At 44.5% G+C, this 27,302-nt stretch overlaps 1 protein-coding gene across 1 annotated transcript; it reads left to right on the top strand.

Annotated features, from left to right (window-relative positions):
- The first annotated feature begins 2,816 nt into the window (after positions 1 to 2,816).
- Positions 2,817 to 23,763, top strand: LOC127578519 (NACHT, LRR and PYD domains-containing protein 3-like). The gene is given in 11 exon segments (XM_052030659.1): positions 2,817 to 2,864; positions 3,145 to 3,160; positions 13,614 to 13,780; positions 15,809 to 15,981; positions 20,811 to 21,063; positions 21,214 to 21,749; positions 22,781 to 22,867; positions 23,024 to 23,194; positions 23,349 to 23,434; positions 23,437 to 23,515; positions 23,676 to 23,763. Coding segments are annotated over 11 exon segments (1,704 nt in total).
- The last annotated feature ends 3,539 nt before the right edge of the window (positions 23,764 to 27,302 follow it).

The following is a 27,302-nucleotide window of genomic DNA, read 5'->3' as shown; positions in this document are numbered from 1 at the left end:
AGGTATATAGCGCTTAGAAAAAATAGAGGACTGTGGGTAAGCCTAAAATTTCTCAGGTTGGGACATGTTTGGCACAGCTTTATAGGCCGAAGGGCCTGAACTGTGCTGTAGGATTTCTATGATTCTATGTTTCTAATCAGTATGGACTAGCAACAATACCTACGCCACGATTATTCTCAATACCGGTGCCCCACAAAGCTGAGTCCTCAGCTCCCTACTTTACTCCCTACACATCAAGACTGCGTGGCCAGATTCTTCTCTAACTCCATCTACAAGTTTGCAATGACACCACCGTAGTGGGCCGTACTTCAAATAACGATGAGACGGAAGGAGATAGAGAGCCTAGTCACAAGGTGCCATGACAACAGCCTTTCCCCCAATGCCAGCAAACCTAAAGAGTTGGTTATTAAAATCAGGAAGGGGATAGTGTACATGCTCCTGGTTACGTCAACGTTGCTGAGGTCCAGAGGGTCGAGAGCGTCATGTTCCTAAGAGTGAACATGTTCTTGTCCAAACACGTGCAAGCCATGGCCTAGAATGCGCACCATCGCCTCTACTTCCTCAGGAGGCTAGAGAAATATAGCATGCCCCTGTTGACCCTCTTTTAATTTTGATAAATGCACCATAAAAATCATACCATCCGGCTGTATCACAGTTTGATAAGGCAACTGCTCTGTCCGTGACAGGAAGAAACTGCAGAGGGGTGTGCACACAGATCAGCACATCACGAAACCAGCCTCCCTCTACGGCCTCTGTCTACAATTCTTGCTGCCTCGGTAAATCAGCCAACACAATCAGAGACCGTACCCAACCATGGACATTCTCTCTTCATCTCCCACTCCCATTTGGGGCAGAAGATACAAAAGCCTGAAAGCACGTACCGCCAGGCTCAAGGACAGCTTCTATCCCGCAGTTATAAGACAACTGAATGATCCCCTTGTGCGATAAAATGAACTCATGACCACACAATGTCCCTCGTCAAGGCCTTGCACCTTATTGTCTGCCTGCACTGCACTTTCTCTGTAACTGTATTCTGCATTTCCGTTATTGTTTTTTCCTTTGGTACTACCCCAATGTACTGATTGTAGTGACATAATTTGTATGGATGGCATGCAAAGCACAGTATTTTCGCTGTACCTCGGTACATGTCGCAATAATAAATCCAATTTACCAATTTTCACTAATTTGCCGCTTTTCCTGCTTGTTTCACAGTCCTGAGCAACTATTAACATTAAAATTCTTTGTATGATTCGTTTCTGGCACTGACTGTTGGAAGTGTACTCAATAAGGTTAACACACCTATCGCATTTTTCCACAAAAGAAGGTGTCATTCTTTCGTTTTCCCGTGTCATTTGCCATACATATATGTCGATACCAGACGGCAATATGAAGGCACGATTTCCGGATTGTATCGTGTGCCAATTTCGTCCCAATAACATAATGAGCCGTATTGCATTCAACGGAAAGTATTGATGTGATATGTAAATTAATAACATTTCCACGGTTGTTAAGGTTCGGATATCTTTCTACTAGAATGCTCTGATTAATCGTCAACCACTTCTAGATGTTTAAGGCTTTTTAAAAAATCTGAAATGCTGCACTTACTGCCATGTTCATTTTCTCCCTTACTTCGAAGATGAAAGTTGAAACATCCATAACATTTAGTACCAAAATGCAAGGCTCTTTGCTCGGGTTTCCCTCTGCTTTGAGTCCAATAAACCTGCACTAATCTTTGCGCCTTTTTTTTTGTTTTACAGCCGATAATAACATAGATTGTACAGTAAGCGATACAATCAAACCGAGATGGAAAATTACATTGAACAGCAGTTCACGGGTGCCCTTTGGAGGCATCAGACGCGCAGGTAATGAGGTTAAAGGGAAATGTAATCGTTGTTGCCAGACTTTGAAACAATTTCTCGAAATAACTGCAATGCTTTGAAACAATTCATAAAACGAAAGATTAAAAAATGTGGAAACACAACAAGTGATTTGGCCGTTTCGAGACTGTCAATTTATAGTAACATTACCAGATCGCTCGAATCCCTTATTCAGAAGTATCTTTCCATCTCTCTGTCTCTCTCCCTTCTCACACGCCCCGGTTTCTTTCTTCTTTCTTTCTTTCTTTCTTTCTTTCTTTTCTTTCTTTCTTTCTTTCTTTCTTTCTTTCTTTCTTTCTTTCTTTCTTTCTTTCTTTCTTTCTTTCTTTCTTTCTTTCTTTCTTTCTTTCTTTCTCTCTCTCTTTCTCTCTCTCTCTCTCTCTCTCTCTCTCTCTCTCTCTCTCTCCTCTCTCTCTCTCTCTCTCTCTCTCTCTCTCTCCTCTCTCTCTCTCTCTCCCTCTCTCTCTCTCTCTCTCTCTCTCTCCTCTCTCTCTCTCTCTCCCCCCCCCTCTCTTTCTCTCTCTCTCTCCCTCCCTCCCGTGCGGTATCTCTTTCTCCATGTCTCTCTCTATCTCTCTCGTTCTGTCTCTCTGTCTCTGTCTCGCTGTCTCTCTCTCTCCATCTCTCCCCTCTCTCTCTGTCGGTCTGTCGTCTCTCTTTCTCTCTGTCCCTCCCCTCTCTCTTTCTCTTTCTAGCGTGCGCTATCTCTTTATCTCTCCATCTCTCTGTCTCTCTGTCTCGTTGTCTCTCGCTGTCCATCTCTGTCTGTCTGTCTGTCTGTCTGTCTGTATGTCTATCTGTCTGTCTGTCTGTCTCTCTCCCCCCACCCCCCAGCAGGGTGGAGACGAGTGTAAAGATGAGACTGAAGGTCGGGTTTAGTGCAGTAATGTGGAGCTCATCCTTACACACAATGCCATCATTTACCTTTAAAAAGCCATAATGCTGTCATCGGCTCCCCGAAGCCACAATCGGGAGTTTTACCACAAGGTAAGAGCACGGAATATGTTGACTAATTTCAGCGTATTTTCGCAAGCAAACTCTCACTTCGCGTTTGTTTTCTTTGGTGAAGTAGTTCAGTAATATTAGGAAACAATTATACTAAAATGTTCCAGCAAGAAAACCTCCTTTAAGAGATTACCTATTGCTCAGTTTTATTGAAAGAGCAAATCATTCAGATGTAATGTGGCACGCCAACACTATGTCTGCAACTGGAAATTGTATTTGAATATGCTTTGCTTGTGATTAATACTGATCTTGCTTGCATCAGGGAAATCTGAAGGCATGTAATGTGTCAATTGGATTATGAAATGGAGCTATATGACAGGCTTCGCAGCACAGAGTATTCACTGCCCCTCTGCTGATTTTTCTGGGCTGCATCGTGCATCAATTTCACCCCAAGCATACAAAGTTCGGGACTACATTCAAAGGAAGGTATTGATGTAAGAACATTCAATAGGAGCAGCAGAAGGCCATTCGCTCCATCGAGTCAGATTTTGCATTTACTAAGCAAATGAGTGAATTGATCTCAATTCAATATGTCCGCCAACCCCGGGAACTCTCTCCCCTTGCCGATCAGGAATTACAGTCCTCGATGGCAAAAAAAAAAACGTTCAAATAGTATTTCCACCGTCTTTGAAGAAGATATTTCCAGAAGCTCACTGACAGATAAACAATTTCGCTTCATTTTGGTAGTAAACATGTGATCGCATAATTGTGTTCCAAAAATTCAGATTTTACAGTTGATTTAACGTACGCCTTTTCTTCTATAAATGTTCTGACCAAGCGTCCATGCCCTTTGGATTTTTGGCGGCACTCTCAATCTGAAATGCTGGATTTATAGTCATGTGCAAATAGTAGACTGTTCAGTTTCTTCATTAATTCAAAAATGAAACTTGAACAATCCTTATATGTTAACACAACGCGCAGTGCCCTTTGTTCGGTTGGGTCTAATAAACTTGCAGCAATCAGCAATCTTTGCCCTCGTTGCATCTTGGTTTTATGGACTGGTAATCATAAGTTTTATGATAGGAGGAAACACCAAACGGAGGATGGAAAACTGCATTCGACAGCAGTTCACGGATGCCCTTTGGAGTCATGATGCTGATATAATCTCGTTAGCAGGCAGAGAATTCTCTCTCGAATTCTCTCTCTCACACACACTCTCTTTTGAATGCACAATGCATTGGTCAACCCACTATGATGCACAATGCCAAACAAAAAATCCTTGTTTTCTTAGTAGAGAAACACAGACATTTAATTCGAATGCCTTTAAGGATCAGTCGTGCATCAGGGCGTAGAGCAGAAGTGTACCGAAGGTGGAATTTATTGCAGTGAGGTGGAACTGATCGTTACCCGTGGTGCGCACTTTTACCTTCAAACTCCGCAACTCGGACACGCTCAGACATTGTGAAAATAACCTCGGGAACCTTCGCACCAGGTGAGGTAACTGAATATACTGACTAACTTCAGAATATTTTGGGGAGCTCTCGCTGCGCTGTTTTTCTTTGGTGTGGAATAGTTCAATAATATTATCAATCTATTGTATCAAAATGTATGTATGAGTTAAGAGTTTGAACGAACTTTTCAAATGCTGCGTTTTATTGAGCGAACAATGTGTTCAGATGCAGTCTCACATGCTAACATTCTGTCTGCTGGCGGAAAACATAGTTTGAAACGTTTCTCGATTATTACATAATTATGGACAGAGTTGGAACAATATATTTCAGCAGAGACAAGTCTACAACTACATTAATGATTCCGAGGCATCTTTGAGGAAAATGCAACAATCATAGAATTACAGAAACTCACGCCGCAGGCCATTCGAAAGAAGCATCTAGTATTCCCGTTTTTATGACTTTGTCCACTGCTCTTGAAATCTCTGGTCTTGATGGATTCATCTAAGTGCTATGTAAATGCAATGACTATTTCTGCCGGTACCACTTTTTCATGTTACAACCTCCTCGCGACCGGGAGTGAAAAAAAATCCCCATCACCTCTCTAACTTTTCTGCCAATTTACACTAAATTTCTGCTTTATGCACTTTGGCCATCGAGCAATGTCATTTTTACATCCTGCTATGTTTCTGGCTTCTCGTATTTTAAAGCCTCAAGCCTGCCTTCAGCCTGCACTGTTCCAAACAAATATCCCAACTTTATCCAATCTTATGTCATGCATACAGGTTTTCCGTCGTGCTTCATGACTTTCCTCTTACCCTTCCCGAAGAAGTAATGCTGTAATGGGGTGAAAAGGGCAGTACCCGGTGTGATATATAATTCCAGTACAATCTTCCTGCTCTTATCTATTTTGCCTTAGTTCATAAAGAGAAACTCCGTTGGGCCTCTTTACTCACCTCAGTTAAGTGTTAAATTTTATGGTCACACCCTACGAAGTCCCTGTTCTGTCACCCTCAATACGTTTTTGCAACTACCAAATGTTGTATTTCTTCAAATGGACCACGTAGATTGTTTGGGGTTCAATTACATTTGCCCTTCTCTGCTCACCTGACCAGACCATCTACGTCTCCCTGAAGTTTAAAGTTTTCCTTCTCACTGCTGTTCTTGATTTTCTTTCACGAGTTCGGCCGCCATTGATAAAATTGGCATTTTCCCCCATACCAATAAATTGCAAAGTTTTAGCAAGTTGCGGTTGTGTGCCAAATCGATATCGCATGTATTGCATTATGTGCTGGTCTGTCTTGTTCTACCGTCCACAAAATGTGTGAATGTACACCTACCACCCTCTTCGGGCCATGTAAAACAATGCCACACTTATGCTCCTCCGCGTTGTTTCTGTCTCAGTGTCAAGATTGTTTGCCACAACGAATAGCAAAATAATTTAACTATTTAAGATATTTCCTGATCTGTCTCGTTGAGTTAGTATTGCCGATGTAATGAAACAATATGTAAAGATCGTTAACGTCAATATAAGTACCGCAAAGAAAGTAGTAAAACGCTGTAAAGCCACGAAACGAAACACAGTGTTAGTTCAGTAAACAAAAAATCCAACCGCCAGAAATATGTTGGAAGATATTTATGGTTAAAATTACGGAGGAAAATGCCGTAATTATGTTACGGTGTTATGTTGGCAGCAGATAGAAACAATACGTTAAATGTAACAAAAGCAATCCAACGTGTCTAGGGTTTGTAGCAAGTAGGATCAGAATTCTCAATAAGATGTAGACCGAGGAAGGAAGGTTTGAAGCATTCAATTGATCACTTCCTGGCATTAGGGAGAGAATTCGAGACAATTAGTGCTTGGTTCTTACTCAAGCATTGATTTAATCCGTGAGAAACTACACAAGGATAAGAAGGAGTGGCTGAACCTGAGAAAGGAGCCATAGCGCAAGGAACAAATGGAGAATGAGATATGTTTTTGTTAGGAACCCGGGGATGTTCAGGAAATTGGTCGACAGGACGTAATATCATAGTGAAAAAGCGCATGAAATACGGGTGCAGGAAGGGGGAGAAGAAGATCATGCAGGCACCGGCATAATGTCACGTACCACCAACAAAAGAAACACACCGAATCATGTATAAGTGTTAGAAATTATCTTATTAATAACCACTTATGATAATAAGAAAAGTAAAAATGTGAGATACCTGATAGAAGTATATGGGATGATGAGAGGCATTTATCGGGTGGATAGTCAGAGGCTTATCTCCAGGACTGAAATGGTGGCCACAAGAGGACACAAATTTAAGGTGTTGGGGAGTAGGTATAAAGGAGATGTCAGGGTAAGTTTTTACTCAAAGAGTGGGTGAGTGCGTGGAACGGGCTGCCGAAAACAGTGGTGGAGGCGGATACGATAGGGTCTTTTAAGAGACTGTTGGATAGGTACATGGAGCTGAGAAAAAGTAGAGGGCTATGGGTAAGCCTAGTAATTTCTAGGGTAGGGGCATGTTCGGCACAGCTTTGTAGGCCGAAGGACCTGAATTGTGCTGCGGGTTTTCTATGTTTCTATTAACCCCAAAAACTAAACTCAAACTGTGTGTGTGGCAAATTCCCAAACTCCAAGTCCAGGAATAGTTCTCAAAGTTAAGTTCAGCAAGTCATAAGATGAAACGTGGGCAAAGGCTTTTGCAAAACCACCATTCACTGAAGAGAAAATGTAGAGCGAGAATAGAGAGAAATTACGAAATCCAAATGTTCCACGATGGAACCCATACGACACCTCAGTCACTGATGATCTCCACTGCTTTCTTCCGAAGTAGCTGCTACCCCGAAAGGCATTCGAGACGTGGCCGTCCACAGAAATACCTGTTTCCCTCTACAGGTTAACGACAAAGTGGACTCACTTGATTACCCCACAAATCTATACCTGGATTGTAGTGACAGACACAGTTATTGTTTTTCATCCATGGATACAGAGACCAGCAGGCAGTGTCTCTCTCACTCTCACTCTTTTCTGACTGAACAATAAACGTCAGCACGTTGTTATCTTGCTGTTGTAGTAATGACGCCACACACACACACACACACACACACACACACACACTACTGTACTATGTCATAATGGGACATTCACCAAATAGCAACCTAATCCGTAACAATAGAAGCAGGGGTTACAGTAACCAGAGATGCACTCACTCGTTCACACTGTTGGTGATCCACTAAGTTTTCGTGAGCAAACTGTGCCTATCGTCTTTATTATATTCCTTCGTTTTTACTGGACGCAGAATAAACCTGGAAAGCAAGACAAATTATTCGTTAACTATTCTTATAAGCTTTACATCAAATTAAATAACACGTTCTGCGCTTTAGGGAATTTACCATTCTCTACAGAAACGGAAAATGGCAAAAAAAAAAAAATCCTAGAAAAAGCGGAAATGGGAATTAAAACAGAAACGTTTAACAGGTCGGGAAATGTCTGTGGATCGAGTAAAACAGACCTTAACTTTACGGGTCAATAACCCATCATCAGAGCAAGGAAATGTCAAAGGTTTTAAAATGCAGAGAAGGAGTCGATCGAGAACGGCAAAAGGATAATAGAGAACAGAACCTGGATCATGCAACCAAGCAAGTACGTATCCCATTTGCCAGCACTTTATCGGCAGTCTTTATGCCTCGACGATTTTTGTGCTCTTCGACATAATCTGTAAATGTGAAAATAACTGCATCGAGTACAGTCAGGCTTGCTTTACACATTCCTGCCACTCTGTGGATGAATATGTCGAGAGGGTTGAGAGTTTCAAGTTCCCGGGTGTTACATCACCAATATCCTGTTCTGGTCCAATCACATAGACGCCGCAGCCAGGGAGACTCACTAGCGCCTCTAATTTTTCAGGACGCTGACGAAACTTTACATGTCCCCGTTAACCCTCACCAACTTTTATCAATGCACCTCTCTGGATGCATCACGCTTGGTTTGGCAACTGCTCTGCCCATGACCGCAAAAAACTGCAGAGAGTTGCGGACACAGTTCATTACATCACGAAAACGTCCATAGACTCTATATTTCTCGCTGCCTTGGTCAAGCAACCAGCATAATCAAATACCCCACCCACCCCGTACATTCTCTCTTCTGCCCCCTCCCATTGGGCAGAAGATTCAAAACCTTGAAAGCAGGACCATCAGGCTCAAGGAACGGACCATCAGGCTCAAGGACATCTTCTATCCCACTGTAATAAGAAAATTAAACGGTCTGCTTGTACGATAAGAGGGAATCTTGACCTCACAATCTACCTCGTTATAGCCTTGCACCTTATTGGCTGCCTGCACGTCACTTTCTCTGTAGCTGTCAGACTTTATTCTGCACTCTGCTACCTTAATGCACTGTGTAATGGATTGATCTGTACGAATCGTATGCAATACAAGTATTTCCACTGTACCACGGTACGTGTGACAATAATAAACATATTCCAATTTCAATTCTGAACTTCCAACCCTTAATTTAAACAGTAAATGCTCTTTAGATATTTCTGCAACAGGGAAATGATTTATTCTACCCACTCAATCTCCCGTTCTCGTAAGTTTAACTCTCAGCCTCCTCCTCTCAATGGAAAATAACCTGTGTATACCCGTCTACTCGTGAGGCTTGCTTTAGTATGGAGTGTCCGGAAAAGTTAAATGACAAAATGAGTGATAACTCAGGGTAAACTAAGGTGATAAATCAATTGTCAATCCGTAGCGGTCAACTGAATGTGATCTGAAATTAGCTGTGGAGATGAAAGAGACTTCTGTTTCTGTCACGGACTGGCTGGATGCAAACTGTTACATTCCTGATCTTCTCGGCTCCATGTCTAAATGAAAGTGGCATTGGTAATCGAAGAGGGATTTTATATCATACCTGTTTCTTCCTTATTGCGTAATGTTTCACATTCATACTTTTTTTCACAGAGCATCAGAATCTCGATCCGTTTCAAATGGTAGTTGAAGTTCCAAACTGAGGGAAGAACCAGCAATTACTGAAGCACAAATGGAGACAGGTACTTTGTACACTTCTACATAAAGTTATGAGAGCCATGATGTGGGCTTCAAATATCTTCAAACAATCTGCATCTCACAGAATAGGCAGTGGACAGTGAAACATTAGATAGAGTGAAGGGAACGGACGGCCCAGGGGAGCATCGTTTTAGTGAACAGGTGAGATTCCCTGCAGTTCCCTGGTATTGGAGACGGTGAGGTAAATTGTCGATCAGCCCGAGGGTGCTCGTCACGAGCAAAAGCATGGACCACGGAGCAGGAGACCACCCACAGTGGACTGAGGAGATCGCGGAGAAACAGAAACAACCCTCAAGTTCAAGTTCATTGTCACAGACATACGTGCACAGGGTATGGATGCCATGAGAACGAGCGTTTTGGAACAGCTGCACAGTACATTGCAAAACATGACAAATATAAGTTAATATAAACTTAAATTAACATCAATTATATACAACACACTAAAATAAACGTAACGACACGTAAGTAGAGAGAGAGAGAGAGAGAGAGAGAGAGAAAAGAAATATAGTGCGATATAGCGTTAGGGGTTTAACGTTCAGTTCAAGAACTGATGCCAGTGGGAAAGAAGCTGTTGTTGAACCTTGAGGTGTGTGTCTTCAGGCGTCTGTACCTCCTGCCTGATGGCAGCATCGAGAAGAGGACATTGGCCGGATGGTGGGGGTCCCTGATGATGGATGTCGCCTTCCTGAGATATCGCCTCTTGTTGATGTCCTCGATCGTGGGAGAACTGCACCAATGATGAAACTGGATTAGACCACTACTCACTGTTGTCTCTTGCGGTGCTGTAGATTGGAGTATCCATACAAGGCCGCGATGCAACCAGTCAGGATGCTTTCCACTGTGCATCAGCAGCGGTTTGTCAGTGTCTTTGGAGACATGCCGAATCTGCTTAAACTTCTAAGTATGCAGAGTCGACGGAGCGCCTTGTTCATGGTTGCATCTATGTGCTGCGCCCAGGATAGATCTTCTGATATGTTGACAGCCAGGGAACAGAAGCAGTAACTTTCACCCTCCACCGCCGTGTTGGAAGATCGCAGTCATAGAAATCTGCAGCGTAAATAGTTTCTCTGGAATCAGAAACACAAATATAAGATGGACAAGTTTTTGAAAAAAGCTGGAATAGTCCTGAACGGTTCAAGAAGGAACTTTCCACTGCATATTGCTGAGGTGCCAAACTGGGACTAATAGACATGATAGTAACCAACTGAACGTTGCTCACTGTGTGGATATTTCTGGGGAGCATAGGAATCAAGGCAATGGGAGGCTGAACATTTTATTTGAATTGCACGCTGTGCAAAAGAGAAGGTTCTTGGGACCAATTCCTCGTATAAAGGTCAATCGTTAAAGACAAATCAACTCGGGTTTAATATCATGTGCACAGATACAGGTGCAATTAAATTCTTTCTTGCAGCAGCATCGCAGGCACACAGTTTCTGCAGAAATGCAGAGCATGTTGAGGCTATCCTCGTTGTTCAGAAGAATTAGGTGTTGTAACTGAGACAATAAGTTTCTGGAGGCTTGACAAGCTGGAGACAGATACGTTTCCTTCCTGGTGGAAGAATCTGCAACATAACTGACACAGATAAAAATATATCTCTCATTTAGGATAGAAATGAAGAGGAACTTCTTCCTTCGGAGGATTGTAAACCTTTGGAAAGCCGTGATAGAGGAAAAGTCATTCAATATATTTGATATCGACAAGTAATATGTTTGACACAAGAGATTATGCAGATGCCGGAACATGGAGCAATACACAAGAAGTGCTGGGATGAACTCAGCAGTTCAGGAACCACCCATGGAGAGAAATAACCAGTCGACGTTTCTGGCCGAGACCCTTCCTCAGGACCGGAAATTTAGAGGGCAGACGCCAGAATAAGAAAGACGGAGGAGGGGGAGGAGCACACGCAGCAGGCGATAGGTGAGTTCAGGTGATAAGCAAGTCAAGGTGAGAGGGATAAGGTAGGTAGGTGAGGGATGGGGGAGGTGTATGAAGCTGAGAGGTGATAGGTAGAAGACGCAACGGGCTGAACAAGGAGGAATCCGGTAGGAGAGGGCAGTGGGCCATGGAATATTAAGGGAAGGAGATGGGGAATAAATGGGCAGGTCACTAGGGCAGAGAAATGAGAAAGAGAAGGGGATGGGCCACAGGAATAAGGGAAGACAAAGGAGTGGGAAGGAAGGACAGAGAAGACTAAAAGGGGAGGAGGGAGGGGTTACCTTAAGGTGGAGAAATCGATGGTGAGGCCATCAGGTTGGAATCTCCCAAGGCGAAATATGAGGAGTTGTTCCTCCAACCTAGGTCTGGTCTCAAACGTGGCAGTAGAGGAGGCCATGTATAGACATATAAGTATGGAGTGGGATCTGGAATTGAAGTGGGTTGCCACCGGGAGATCCTTGCTTTTGCGGCGGACGGAGCGAAGGTGCTCGACGAAGCGGTCACCCAATCTGCGTCGGTTTCATCGATGTAGGAAGGCCGCACCGGGAGCACGGGATGCAATAAATGACACCTTCGGATTCACAGATGAAGCGCTGCCTCACCTGGAAGAATTGTCCTGGGGCCCTGAATGGCGGTGAGGGAGGAGGTGTATGGACATGTGTAGCACTTGGTGAGGTTGCAGCATAAGCGCAGGGAGGGTGATCAGTGGGGAGGGACGAGACGCAGAGTCGCGGAGAGAGCGGTCCCTTCGGAAAGAGGAGAGAGGGGTGGAGGGGAAGATGGGCCTAGTGGTAGAATCCCGTTGGAGGTGGCGGAAGTTGAGGAGAATGATGTGTTGGATGCGAAGGCTCGTGGGTGGTAGGTGAGGGCAAAGGGAACCATGTCCCTGTTATTGTCGAGGGTGGGGTGGGGGAGGGACGATGGGTGAGGGAAGATGTGCGGGAAATGGAGGAGATGCGAGTAAGGGCAGCATTGATGAAGGTGGAAGGGAAACCCCAGTTCCTGAAAAAGGAGGACATCTCTGATGTCCTGGAATGGAATGTTTGGACGACAGGGGAGCTGAGAGTCACAGGGAACAGGCAGGAAAGTAAACTTGTTCAGATCAACAATTGCCTCAGTGCATGCTCGGCAGCAGTGACGTGTCGAAGGGGTGTGGGAACAGATTCACCATTTTTGACAGAAAAGATTGAGTGACTAGAGCATCTAATAGAGTTCTCTGAACATGTAAAAACTGGTCGTTTGCCTCCGTTGTGTCAGAATGAAGGGAGGAAGGTGGAGCAGGTGTAGTTGGATGGGTTAAAAGAACAGTTCCTTGTATTATTTTGTATCTATCTACAAGACAATGCAGATGTAACTGGAAAACCAGCAATATACAAGGTGCCTATGTCTACAGTAAAGGGCTTGACATACTAGACAAGATATGTCTAGTAAACATATCTTTACTAGACCCGCCAAATATGTTCACAACGGTGGGATTTAAAGGACAGAGACCTGTCGTGAACATCAGTGTAAGGAACGCGTCCTGATCGCTGGAACGGGGACAGGAAAATTTTGAAGATGTATAGTCTGCTTACGGTAGTAAAACATTACACTGCGAAATCTTATCAGACAAGATGTTTTAGTGGGATTATTTGAAGATAACAGAAGGTGATTGAATCCTGGTCAAATATTAGATTTCAAGGCGCGTCTTTACAATGAGTGTGATGTAGAACAGTTTGAGATTCGCAGCTCTTTCAGCGGAGGCAATGTTGAGGCAATACTCACATTTTCAAGCTTAAAAAGTAGGACAGAAATAGAAATTTCATTTGAGTTTTGCAGGCGAATGGGGAAATGGAGCTGGAACAGAAAGAGTAACTTTGGGGAGATATATTGTACTTCGTCTCTCTTGAAAAGAGTATTGATCGAAGTGCAAATCAAGGCACCGCTGACGAGGATGCCGGGACTTTGATCAAGATTATACCACGGAATAATGAGCAGCCGAGGAAAAGACACTGGACCTGAAGATAGCTCAGCCAAGATTGCTTAAAGGGATTAAAGGAGGCAGAAGGAACAGTTCACAAAGAACTTGTCAATTCAAAATTAATGTCAGGTAATGGAAAGAGGTCTGGACAAAGTCTCTGCTAAACAATGCAGAGGTGATCACCTGGTCATAGCATATTATCTCCTTCAATAGTCGTCAGGACAATAGGTCCCCAGGTCAAAACGTGTATTTTGACGGTTACACGGGCGGTAAGGGAAGGCGAGAAGGACCAACACATGCTGCAAATGAATTTTCCGTTTTTTGAATGGATTGAGTAACGTAACAGCCCGGGTAGAAAGTTGATAACGTATTCGGTATTCCTCCCCAATTTTGTTTACAGACCCAAGGTCCACATTCACTGAGCTCTTAACAAAGTCGGACGATGAACAACTGTTTCAACTGACAGATTATTTCCGCGAACGACTTGAGGAGGTGACCGTGGAAGCCGCGGACAAAATAAGTTTCCTTTTGACCTGCGAAAGGTGTTTGAGTGGACATGAATACCAGGTGGGTTCGATTACTTCGATGATTTGAGCCGAACATCGCATAACGCTAAATAAACCGTACGTATATTCGAGTTATGCTGTCTGACAGAGTGAAAACAGAAGTAACGTAGAAATTGACAGACAGAACCTGTGTTGATTCTGAAATACATGGTACAGGGAGGCAATATATTCAGGCCAATCTTCCTGTTTTCGTTCAGAGCGTCGAGAAAAAAAGTTCGAATAGAACTCAGGGTGGACGGAAATCGAATGCTAACGTTCTGGTGGGACCGAGGAAACGAGAGACCAGTGACAGAGTTTCCAGGGAATAGACGGAAAAATGGCTTTGAAACCTGGATCAAATAATCAATTATTTAATGTTGAAGCAGGAAACACGAGTGCGTGGCCAATTCCTGTTCCAATTCCTCATTATCCTAAAAGGTTACTGCCAAGGATAAAATGTTTTACTCTCCTTAGTTTACATCTCAAAGTTAGTGGCACTTATAACTTCAGTTTTGATATCAAAACAGAAATACGTGCTTGAAAGAATTAGCAGTTCAGGCAACATCCGTGAATATATAAACCAGTAATGATTCGTGGGCGGACCCTTTATCAGTACTGGGAAGTACAGAAATAGGCTAGAGTTAAGATGAGGATATGTTGGGAGAGGAACAAAAGAACAACTCTGATTGGATGACCAGATGAATAAATATAGTAGGTAAATCGCAGCTGTCATCAGATCAAGAATCGCTGAAGTTGCAATATGTTGTGTATGCCCAGCAGGCAGACTGTACAAATATAAAATATTAGAACGTAGTCAAAACACTTCAATGATGAGCAGAAGCGTTGGATTCGGTTGTAGACAGAATAAGGAGTGAGTTATCTTTGGTTAGAAAGTTCGATATTGATCCCTAAGGACTGCAAATAGTACAGGCAGAAGATGAAATGCTGTTCCTCAAGCGCTCATTGGGCCTCGTTACAACATCGTAGTGGACCTCAGACAGATAGCTTCGTCATTTTGAGAGTTACTATTTTTCTCAAAACTGACCAACAATACATACAGACTCATGCGGCGTGAGGAGTAACTTTATGCTGGTGGCCCCATGCACTTTCTGTCATTGTTAAATCTGGCTGAGGTCAATCGGTCCGACATTGCTCTCAATGTAAACACGAACTCGTGAGATGTGCTTGTAAGTTTGGAGAGGATTTGCATCGTCGACAATAATTTGTGTTTCATGCTGGGAAATAAAAGAGAGAGGAAGACAAAAGTCCAACAGATTTTCAATGTACGAAAACTCCAGTAATCCAGTATCATATCCTTCGTAAATCGTGATGGTTCGGCATCCAAGATATTCTTTAGTGTCGGCAACTGAATGAGTATATTCCCGTCGAGTTTGACTTTTCCCGTGCTGTTGAATGCGAAAGGAATTGTCAAGTGTTTTTTATATCAGCTGTGTTTCATATTATATTCACTCTAATCATAATCGGAGCCCTGTTTCGATGTCTCCCTTTAAACCTAACAGGGCCCCGTTTACCGCGCTGCATTTAAACTCACCGAGAACCCGTCACTGCGCTCCTGTTAAGCTCATCGGGGCCCCGTTACTCGTGCTGCTTTTAAATTCACCAGGCTCCCTTTAATCAGTGGGTTGACCAAAAACGTGCTAAATCGTATAACCTGTAAAGAAAATTAAATAAAGGTATATTGCGGATCTGCAGTGTAACTTTTATTTTACAAAAATCTCACCGGGCCCTATTTCCTGCGTTCCCTTTCAATTCACCGAACCCTTGCTTCTCACATTCATCTCAAATTCGCCAGGTTTTGTTTTCCCGAATCTTCTTAAACTGATAGGTTCGGTTTGCCATTCCCTCCATGATTCCTGGGCACAATACAAAGATACAAAACATTGTGTAAATTAAAAATGTGAAGTAAGTATTTTCCTCAGACCCTGTTTGGTAACCCGTGGGCAATCTCGTCAGTGAATACGTTGTTTTGTCATTATCGTTTGGGAGTCTTTCGCTTTACTGCTCACAATTCTTATCGTTATCTTTCCAGGATATCATTGACTCACAGAGAAGGGGAAAACGGGCAGAAGCTGCGAAACTTCTCCTCCGCCTGGTGATGGAAAAAGACTCCGGTGCTCAAAGGTTGCTGTGGCAATCTTTTGTGAAAATGCAGCACATCTTACCTAAAATTAGACGAACTACTAACAGAAATACTGGAATCTGGTACGGTAAAATCGCGTCCCGATTTAATTTTCCATCTAATTTTGCGCCGTTTATTAGAATTTCACACAGATCTGATTTCCGTCACGCTTCAACAGGTTCCCACCTGGACGAACATTTGAAGGTGATCCAAGATTTATCAAATTACCTGCTCACCTGAAAGGTAAGATACGACATAATTTTGTGTTCCGAGAATCATAATGTTTGCTTGTGGTAACTGAGTAAGCGAGCGAAGGAGAAGAGAAGACAGGGTTATATGGATTGTTTACTGATGCAGGGTAAAGGAGATCGATGTGCGAACGCTAATTAAACTAATTTGCCACCTCTCTGCTGAATCTTTCTGTCTCTATATAAAGTGAATATTCGAATATTCGGCACCTCGGGACTTTGCTCATGCTGAACTTTCGAACAGTTGGGAGAGTACACTAGCAATACACAACCACATTTTAAGTTAATGCGTTCAGATGTTGCACAGTAGCGCAGCCTCTTCGTCAATGTTATACTTCTCCTATAAGTAGATTAACTTCGCGCAGCTTTGTCTCAATAAAACTATATTAACGGACAGGCCTATGAATCCTTCCACCGAATTTCAGTACAGGACAATGCAGCGTAGACAGGGCCAATAGTTCATAATAACTTGATGTAACTTGTGCAGAATAGAAAACAAATTTCTTTAGAATCTTTCGGAGTCTCCCAGATGTTCACAAAATATCTACAGTTCTGTTCTTCCTCCCAGAGCGGGCAAATTTGGCTTTTCTACACATTACTCTTATCTACTGCCGTTTTGCCCGTGTGCGTCTTCATTGAAGTTTCCTACCGCCCTTACTCCTCCAAGATAACTTGATACAAATCCCTTGTGTCCAATGTATCTAATAGCAGGCCGCCACCAACCAACATCTTAAGAAGGTTAGAATTTGAAACCACAATTCAGACACCAATTATTATATGCTTATGTGTTTACTTCCGACCTAGAAGGGTTTCGGATTATCGAGTCTACTCTGGCGCACAGAGCATTCCCCCATTGAATTCCAACCTCTACACATTAGGGGCAACTTACAGTGTCACGTAACGAACAACATTCACGTCTTTGGGATTTGGAGGGAAATTGGAGCAAACCCACGCGGTGACAAGGAGAGAATGTGCACACTTCATGTAGACGACATGGTGGGTTAGGCTCGGGCTTGGGTCGCTGGAGCTGCGTAGCCTCCGTTCTGTTAGCTGCTCCACTGTGTGTTCCCATTTCTCCCAATGTTTGTTATCCTGAGCTGAATCAATTAATTTCAACTCTACAAACCTCTTTTTCATTGTCTGTGTCTCAGGAGAAACTTGGCAGAATGCCGCCTGGGAGTCAATGTAAAAATCACCCACATATGTTTGCCATGTTTACGAATTTTGTTGCCATTTCAGATAATTGCGCCAGGTTCCTAACTTGTGTTCTAATTTGACCAAGTTGAGAGGCGCTGATAGGTGTTTGATTGGAGACTTCGGGCTGTGTGCATCACCTCCCCCCGCTTATATTTCAGTTCCAAAGTGCTGACATGTCAAATTGTACAATCTGATGGAAGTTTTACTGCATCCAGAATGTTCTTTGAATTGTATTTCAATCCATAGTGTACATCTAATTTTTTATTTTTTTTACATTTTCAATTTTATTTTAAGTTTTTTAAAATTTTATTTTCAGCATGGTAACAGGCCCTTTCCGGCCCAACGAGTCCGCGCCGCCCATTTTAAACCCCCATATTAACCTACCCGTACGTCTTTAGAATGTGGGAGAAAACCGGAGCACCCGGAGGAAACCCACGCAGACACACGGGGAGAACGTACAAACTCCTTACAGACAGCGACGGGAATCGCACCCCGATCGCTGGCGCTGTAATAGCGCCGCGCTAACCGCTACACTACCGTGCCGCCCCACTGCTGTTAATCTGCTGTTAATCTGCACATACTATTCCTGGCAAGACTCATTGTTGAAAATTAACCAAGGAGTCGTCTTCTTCCGGTTGCAAATTGCTGTTAAAACTCTTCATTTCCTTATTTGCTATTAAACTATGACTGTCCTCCGTTTTCAAGACGCAGTTATTCTTAATTTCCCCTTTTCAAATGTAATTTTAGGTGTTTATCCCCTTGACTCTAATAATCCTACTCAACTTGTATTCATTCTCTTATTTGTCAATATGCAATGTTGCACTTTGTATCTCGCATAATTTTTGTCGTGGAGTATTTGTGTTTCCCCTCTTTGTTGCTTTGGCTTTTGGAGATCGGAAGCGGACTTGACAAATATAAAAAATAGGTTTGGCACCATCATGCCAAGTTCAGTTTGTCCACGCCATCTTTGCTTTAACCCACTTATGCAGCAGTAAATTTCCACCTAGTGGACATTTGGTCGCCACAGCGGCTCTGTATCCCAACAGCTTCAAGGACCATGGTTCATTCTTGCCCTGCAGTGGTGTTTGTGTGGGGTTGGTTTTTCTTCCAGTAATGTCATGGTCTTCGCTCCAGTTTTCCAAACTCTCAAAGAGTTCCAATGGGTTAGGTGTCTGGTCTAAATTATCTCTTCGTGTCGGTAAGTGGTAAAATACGTAAAAGGCAAAATTGATGGACATATAAGAATGAATAAGTTTTAGGTCAAATGCAATAGAACCAGAAGGTGGAATGACCTCCCCACGATGTCTGAGAAGAAATTCTTTTGCACTTAAACTTACTTAACTTGCATTCACATCATATCTACAGCACCACGCTCCAAACCCAAGTCTTTCCTGAACGTAACGACTGCAAATATATTTTGGGTGAAATGTAAATTTAACATTCATCGCTTACAATGTCCATACTGAAAAATCTAGCCCCACTTCTCCGATACAACATTCTTCTTGCTGATAAAATCTACTGGAGAAGTGGCACATCATCTGCAATATCATCTAACACTCTCCTTCGATTTCCTGTTATAACTGATCTTATTTCATAGATAAGTTCACGGTACTTCTTCAGCTGTTCTATAATTTATTTATCGGAATTTGATTATGAACTGATAAACAGCTGATCAGGCTTGAGGTTTCCAGTTCAAACCACCCCTCGTGCTCGGAAAACGACCAGTGGTCCTGGTCCCTTAATAAACAATGATGAAACGACGCTTCATTAAAATCTCACCTCGTAATTAATTGCTCTAGTCCGTCATCATAGATATCTCTATTAACATTTAATTTAACCCACTTCATTTCTGCATGCCAACAACTGTGTGCAGATCTATTGCCTCTTACCGGTTTTCCAATTATTTGTTCTCTCTCTCTCTCTCTCTCTCTCTCTCTCTCTCTCTCTCTCTCTCTCTCTCTCTCTCTCTCTCTCCCTCCCTCCCTCCCTCCCTCCCTCCCTCCCTCCCTCCCTCCCTCCCTCTCCCTCCCTCCCTCCCTCCCTCCCTCCCTCTCTCTCTCTCTCTCTCTCTCTCTCTCTCTCTCTCTCTCTCTCTCTCTCTCAAAACTTGGAGAATTGCAATTTTCTCAGTTTATATTAACGGAAGAAGAGTGGAGATCATAAACCCATGACGTGGGAAGATTTAGAATCAAATTACGACATTGATAGCAAAGGTATTAATGTAGTAAGATTTGGCATGAAAAGATAAGTCACTAATACAAAATTGTCCAGCGAGGAAAACCGACAGCAGATATGCAGTTCGGGTTATTTTACCGAATGAGAGAGGTTGGAATCGAACTGGAAGGCAAAATAATTATTGAATCTCCAGGCAAAAAACATTCATTGGAGTACCAGAATCAGATGAAGTGAGGAGGCAGAGAGGGGCCGTTTTATGGGGTGAGAAACACGGGGAAGAAACCGATCACGAGTACACTGGAAATCTACTCATTCTTATAGAGCTAATAGAGTTCATATGCAGCGGGGAAACAGACCATACGGCTCAGTTGGTCCGTGCCAATCAAAATGCCCCATCCAATCTTGTCCCAATCTGAGATAAGAGACCAGTAAAATAGACCTAAATAAATTGTATTAACATTAAAAACTGCTTCTTCATTTCCTTGCATGGAAGATGTTCAACAAAAACACAGGGAGACTCTGCGGGTACAAACCGAAACAATGAAACAGAACACGATCCTGATGAGGGAGAAGGTTCAGTTTTTCCATCTGGTTGATCGGTACACTGAGCTCACGGTCATATCTACTGTTCGACATAGAAGACTTGTGGAGCATGAGCTGCTGGCAAGAGGCCTGGACCATGAAAAGTGGACAGAGAAACATCTCCGGGGAGAGATGAAAAAAGTTCGGATTGATAAATTGTTCCACAGCAACTTTTCCCGGAGTAAATCCGAATCTGGGAGTTCGGCAGCAGTGGCCGGAGTTCCGGGGATCGGAAAAACAACCATGGTGCAAAAGATTGTTTATGACTGGGCCACGGGGAAAATATTCCAACACTTCCAGTTTGTCTTCAGTTTCAAATTCCGGGATTTAAACTCCATTAACTGCAGAACAACCCTGAAAGAACTGATTCTAGATCAGTATCCTTACTTTGGGAATATCCTGGAAGAGGTCTGGAAGAACCCAGAGGGATTGCTGTTTACATTCGATGGTCTGGATGAATTCAAGCACACAATCGATTTTTCTGACAGTCGGAGAGACACAGAACCTCAGCACATGTGCCCAGATCCCGGGTGGTGGTGTGAAGTATCTGACATTGTGTACAATTTAATCCAGCACAAACTACTTCCAGGGTGTTCAGTGCTCGTAACCACCCGCCCCACTGCGTTACATTTATTGGAAAAGGCGGAGATCAGTGTCTGGGCTGAAATCCTGGGATTTGTTGGTGAGGAACGGAAGGAATATTTCAATAGGTTATTTGAAGATCAGACGGTGGCAGCAGCTGTTTTCAAACACGTGAAAGAGAACGAGATCCTGTACACCATGAGCTACAACCCCTCCTACTGCTGGATCCTCGGTCTGGCACTGGGCCCCTTCTTCACAAAAAGAGATAGGGAACCGCAGCAAGTTCCCAAGACCATCACCCAACTATATTCCTACTATATTTACAACATGCTGAAAAACCACGGCCGTGAGATTGAAAGCCCCCGTGATGTGTTACTGAGGGTTGGTCAGATGGCCTTCACAGGAGTGTCCCAGAAGAAGATTGTGTTTACAGATGGAGATTTGATCAAGTACAATATACAGCCTTCCCAGTTCCTGTCCGGGTTCCTGATGGAACTTTTGGAGAGAGAGGATTCTGCCCGGAGCGTGGTGTACACATTCCCACACCTCACCATCCAAGAATTTGTAGCCGCACTCGCACGATTCCTGACTCCAGATCCCGGGGATATCCTGAAACTCCTCAGTGAAGCCCACAGCACTACAGATGGTCGATTTGAGGTATTTCTCCGTTTTGTTGCTGGTCTCTCATCCCCAGGGTCAGCTCAGGGCCTGGAAGAGCTCCTTGGTCCATTTTCTCATCAAACAACCTGCCGAGTGTTTGACTGGGTGAAGGAGGAGGTTAAACGCCAGAGTGGAAACACAGACAGTGAAGATCGCAAAAGGAACCTCCTGAACACATTGCACTACCTGTTTGAGTCTCAGAATCGTGGACTGGCTGAGGCCACACTGGGGTCTCTGGAAGCACTTTCATTTAATGGACTGCGACTGACTCCGATTGACTGCGCGGTCCTGTCTCATGTCATTGGGCTCTGTGATGCAATTAAACACCTCGATCTGGATCGCTGCTACATTCAATGTGAAGGACTCCAGCGGCTGGGACCCGGACTACACAAATGTCAGGAGTTGAGGTAACTGTTAATCTGTCTATATGTCTAATTTTATCAATTTCCCAATTTGTTTTGCTTTTGTGTGACGCTCGACCCATCTGTGTGACTCTCTCCGACTCTGTGACTCTCTCCCACCTCAGTGCGACTCTTCCCCACTGCGCTACGACCGCCCGCCCCATTGTGACACTCTACCGCCTCTGTGAGATTCCCTTTATCCCCCCCCCCCCCCCCCCTTAGATACTCTGCCCCGGAACTCTGTGATTATTTTGCCCGGGGACTCTTTCCCCGCTTTGGGACTCTTGTCATTCCTGTGACACTCTTCCACGCCTCTGTGGGATTCTCTCTCTCCGTTCGACGCTACACTCTCCCACTCTGTGTGACTCTCTCTGACTCTTCCTCCTTAGACTCTCTGTCCCACTACCTCTGTGGGAATGTTGCCCTCTGTGGACTCTGTAACCCCCCTGTGGAACTCTCTTCCCCCCGTGATCTCCCCTCTATTCTCAGCCATCCACAGGACTTTCTTCCCCCGCCCCCCCCCCCCGCGGGACTCTTCCCCCGTAGAATTCTACCCCCCACCCCCCGGCACTACCTCACCCTCTGTGGGACCTACCGACCCCCTCCCCCGATGTGATTATTTTCGACATCAATATATCCTCTTCTCCCTTTTCTCAGCTGTAGTTTGCTGCAGACCCCGGTATCGCCCACTCTCAACCACACATGTTGGTGACCGTCCTTTCTACCCCCCGACCAGTGGGTGACTTCACCTCTTACTCCGCACAGTCTCGCTCGCTCGGTCTCGCACACACAGGGAATACATTTACTCAGTTCTCAGGGAATGAGACTGAATGAAGAGAGTTCACAGGCGAAGTAACGACTGCACTTTATTAAAGAAATTACTGACATTCGGTGAATAATCGGGAGCTGAGCTCTGACTGGGAATAATTATGTCTGAATTATGAATTTCCCCAAGTGCTTCTGTAATACCTGAGTTATATCTGTTATATCGGCCCCCGCGTTTGAATCAAATGTTTTCTCACTCTGTCTCCGTTTAGACTGGGGAGCAATAACCTGGGAGATTCAGGACTGAAACTGCTGTCTGTGGCTCTGAGGGACCCGGGCTGTAAAGTACAGAAGCTGAGGTAGGTACCAGACTGTCAGAGGTTGTGTTTACAGTCACTGGGTGCCTCACACTGAATATTAATGTGATCAGTAATTGTGTTACTGATAAACACTGGGGATTTGCACCGTCCATCTGTCTCCTTGTGTCCTTCCCCCTCACTCTCTCTGGTCTCCAGGCTGTACAACGTCGGTCTCACCTATTCTTGCAGCGAGGATCTCGCCTCTGCTCTTAGTACAAACCGCTCACTGACGGAACTGAACCTGAGTGATAATAAATTGGAAGATTCAGGAGTGAAACTGGTGTCTGCGGCTCTGAGGGAACGCGATTGTAAAATACAGAAACTGCTGTAAGTACCAGACCGTGAGAGATTGTGTTTACAATCACTGGGTGTCTGACACTGATGATTAATATCATCAGTAATGGTGCTCTGATAAACAGTGGAATATTTACACCGCCTTCTGTCTCTCTTTGTCTTCACTCTCACTCTCACTCATCTCCAGGTTCTCGTGGAACCGTCTCACAGATTCTTGCACAGAGGATCTCGTCTCCGCTCTCAGTTCAAACCGATCACTCATGGAGCTGGACCTGGGATCAACTCTCTCACAGACCGATCTGTCCCTGCTCTCCGCCGCCTCATACTGACCCTCACGAGTCTGGAGCGGATCTGGTGAGTGTTTGTATTGATGTTTAATGTAATCAGTGGATCCGAGGGGCTTTCTGGTGATATCTGTCTGTAAATTGTTGTTGAAATATTAACCCCAGTCCCCTGTTCGTGACCCTGCTGAGTCATGCTGTTTCCTTCCTCTTTGTTCTTCAATCTCCCTAAGGCTGTTGGGGAATCGGTTCAGTCCGGATGGAAAGAACCAGCTGAAGTCGCTGCAGGGAACCAGACCCGGGCTGAGTGTGAACCTTTGAAAGTCTCAATGTATAATCATCACCGCACTAGGGACGGGAATATTTTTGGCCGATTTCTCGCCATCCTCTTTAGACGTGCGCGCATCACGTTTAAATACCAACGACTTTACCGACTCCGAGCGAGAAGTGAACGCGCGTTTTAGTTTCGGAGGTAGCCCTGCTGCATCGTAAGTCGACCGCACAACATTCCTCCTGCGAATGTCCGAACCTGTATGCTCCCAGTGTGTTTCTGGGGAATTACATGGACAGGGACATCTGGACATCAAATTCAGTGTCTCGGGTTGTGGGGTTATTTTGGGCGAGAAAACTGCTTTCGCTCTCAGGTCTGTGCGGCTGCAACTTCTACTCCAGTTCATTGAGCAGGCTGTAGATATATTGATATTAATTTGTCAAATAGTTCAGTAGTTGACCCTGGATCTGCAATGGTCTCGGACACGCCCTTGAAGTGTGATTTCATAATTAACGTTCCCCCGATGCTGAATAACGGTGATAAACCGAACCGATGATTCAACTGTCACTCACTGTCGCATGTATGTTAATTGTTTGTGATTGGAAATGCACAATGAACAGATTGTCATGCCCACACGTTAGAAGGTTTTTCAGTGTTTAATTTAGAATTGCCGTGGTGAAAGCAATAAACAGTTGTCAGTTCCTGTCTTGGTGTCTGACTTGTGTCTGATTTGAGAAGAATGCGTGACCTGCCATCACAGCGACCCAGGGCGCCCCACACTGGCGGAACAACAACAATGTACAGCAACCGTCTTCAGAGCGCCACTCATTGGCCGAGCGGTGCTAGTGCATTGCAACCGCGGCGAAGAGCTCCCTCTGTGGGCAGAGCAACGCCAATGCGCTACCAAGGACTCCAGAGCGACCCGCACCAGAACAAAAAAGCAACTGCTGGAACAGCTCGGCGGGTCAGGCAGCATCTGCGGAAGGAGCTGGACCGTTGGACAGTCAACGTTGCGAGTCAAGTGTCTGCATCCGGACTGAAAGTATGTAGGGGAGGTCGCTATATAAAGAGGGGAGGGATGGCAAGGTGAAGAAGGGTGATTGGCAGATGGAATCAGGTGGGGAAGGAAGGGTGAAGCTATCACGGGGACTGGGATGGAGGTGACAGCTGGCCGCATCAATTAGCTGCAGCTGTTGAAATATGAAAGGCAAGAAAGGCGGAGCGTGAACTCAAATAAGGGATCAGAGAGAGAGAAAGGGGCAGACAGGAAGCAGGTTACCTGAAACTGGAGAATTCAATATTCATGTCGTCGGTTTGTAAACCACCCAGGAAGAATGTAAGGTGCTGTTCCTCTAGTTTGAGATTACCCTCACCCCGGCAATGGAGACAGCCGAGGACAGACGGCTTAGTGTATGAGTCTGGAGGGAAATTAAAATGGCTGAAAACCGGGGAACTCCAGATGGTCATGGCGGAAGGAGCACTGGTGATCCACAAAGCAGTCGCCCAGTCTTCGTTTGGTCTCAGCGATGAGAGGGGCCACAGAGAGATCACCATATGCAACAGACAACGTTTGAGGAGGTAGGACTGAATCTATGCCACACGTGGAAGGGTTCTGGATAATGGTGAGTAAGGCGATGCAGGAACAAGTGCTGCATCTCCGACCGTTGCAGTGGAGAGCGCCAGTGGTGAGGGAGGGGTGGGTGGGGAGGGATGGGTGGACCAGTGTGGGGTGGAGAACGGGGTCCCGGCAGAATGTGGAGAAGGATGGGGCGGGGAAGATGTAGCTTGTGGCGGGATCCCGTTAGCGCGGGTGGAAATGTCGAAGGATGATGTGCTAGATGCGGAGGCTAGTCATGTGAAAGGTGAGGACTGGGGGATTTCATCTCTGTTCTTTTTGTAGTTAAGCGAGGCGAGAGCAAATATCCTAGAAACAGAAACTGCGTGGGAGGGCTCCATTAACGACAGGAGAATGGAAACCAGTTTTATGGCAAAGGAAGATATTTCAGATATCCGGGAATGGAAGATTTCATGTTGAGAGCAGATGTGACGGAGATAGAGAAACTCGTACAAAGGGATATCATTCTTACAAGAGACAGAGTGGGAAGAGATATGGTCTAGATCGCTGTGGGAGTCAGTGGGTTTGTTGTAAATGTCAGTGGACCATTTGTCTCCTGAAGTGGAGACAGAGATATTCAGAAAAGGAAGAGAACTGTCGGAAATGGTCCAAGTGAAACTGATAGCGCGGTAGAGGTTAGTCGCGAAGTTGATAGAATTGATGACTACATCACGGGTGCAGGAAGCAGCACCAATGCAGTCGCCAACGTAGCGGAGAAACATACGATGTAAATGTTGCTGACGTAATACAAGGCACTGATCACTCTGAGCAACAGCGAATATTGTGGAATCCGTTTATACTTCCTTTTCTCTGAACTCATTCTATATTTAAGGAATCAATGCAATCTTTATGATTATTCTCTTGTCTGGAGCTGAGCTGGAAATATTCTGTTCCTGAGGCCGGTGTATTGTGCAAGCTGGTTTTATTTAGGACCATGAAACTCATTCCTTCATGAACAGACGCTTTCTTTAATCACACACACACACACACACACACACACACACACACACACACACACTCCTCAATAGTGTAACGCTGGTAACCGTTCCACATTTTCAGAAGGTGTGCCTAATTTCTGCAAATAAATGACAGTTACTACCGCATGCTTGTACGCTGTAGCGTTCTCTGGTGCGTTTGCACAAGCGCACTTGTAATTCTTTATTTATGTAAATGATTTGAATGCAAATGCAAGGCTTGATCAGTTAGCTTCTGGATAACTCTAAATTAGGTGGTGTTGTTGATAATGAAGACGGTTACTCGTAGATTACAGCGGTTAAACTGGAAAGAGTGCAGGAAGGATTTACGAGGATGTTACCAGGACTAGATCGCCTGAGTTATAGGGAGAGTTTGGCCACGCTCGGTCTTTATTCTTTGGAAGTTCGGAGAATGAGGGGCGACCTGATAGAAGTGTATAAAATTATGAGAAACATGGATAAGGAGGACGGTAACAGTCTTTTCTCCAGGCAGGGGAGTGCAAAACCTGGGGCAGAGATTTATGATGCGAGGTTAAGGATTTAAAAAGGACCTGAGGAGCAAGGTCTTTATGCAGAGCGTGGTGAGTATATGGAATGAACTGCTCGGGGAAGTGGCTGAGGCAGATACAATAGGACCATTTAAGAAGCACTTGGATCGGTACACGGAGGAGCGGGACTAAAGAAGTATATGGGTGGAATGCAGGGAATTGGGACGATCTGTTTAGGCACCGTGGTCGGAATTAGCGAGTTGGGCGGTATCCGTTCTCTATGACTCTCTATCTCTGGTGAGAGAAAGTAACAAGTTTTAATGTTCTGACAACAGAGTCACTTATCCCAGGAAACTTATCCCAGGGCGCAGAGAATACTGGGAGACTCCATGACATAGTAAGAGGCGGTTGGTAACTTCAGGAGCGGGTTTCCTTCCGTTCCCGCCTCTCCACGGCAATCGCCATCCGCCTCTGTCCAAGGATCTCTGGAGTAGCAGAGAGATAGAAAATAC

Source organism: Pristis pectinata, chromosome 15 (assembly GCF_009764475.1).
Source record: "Pristis pectinata isolate sPriPec2 chromosome 15, sPriPec2.1.pri, whole genome shotgun sequence".
Classification (NCBI taxonomy): Eukaryota; Metazoa; Chordata; class Chondrichthyes; order Rhinopristiformes; family Pristidae; genus Pristis; species Pristis pectinata.
The sequence above is the reverse complement of the archived record's forward strand: the minus strand, read 5'-3'. Positions and strand labels throughout refer to the sequence as shown.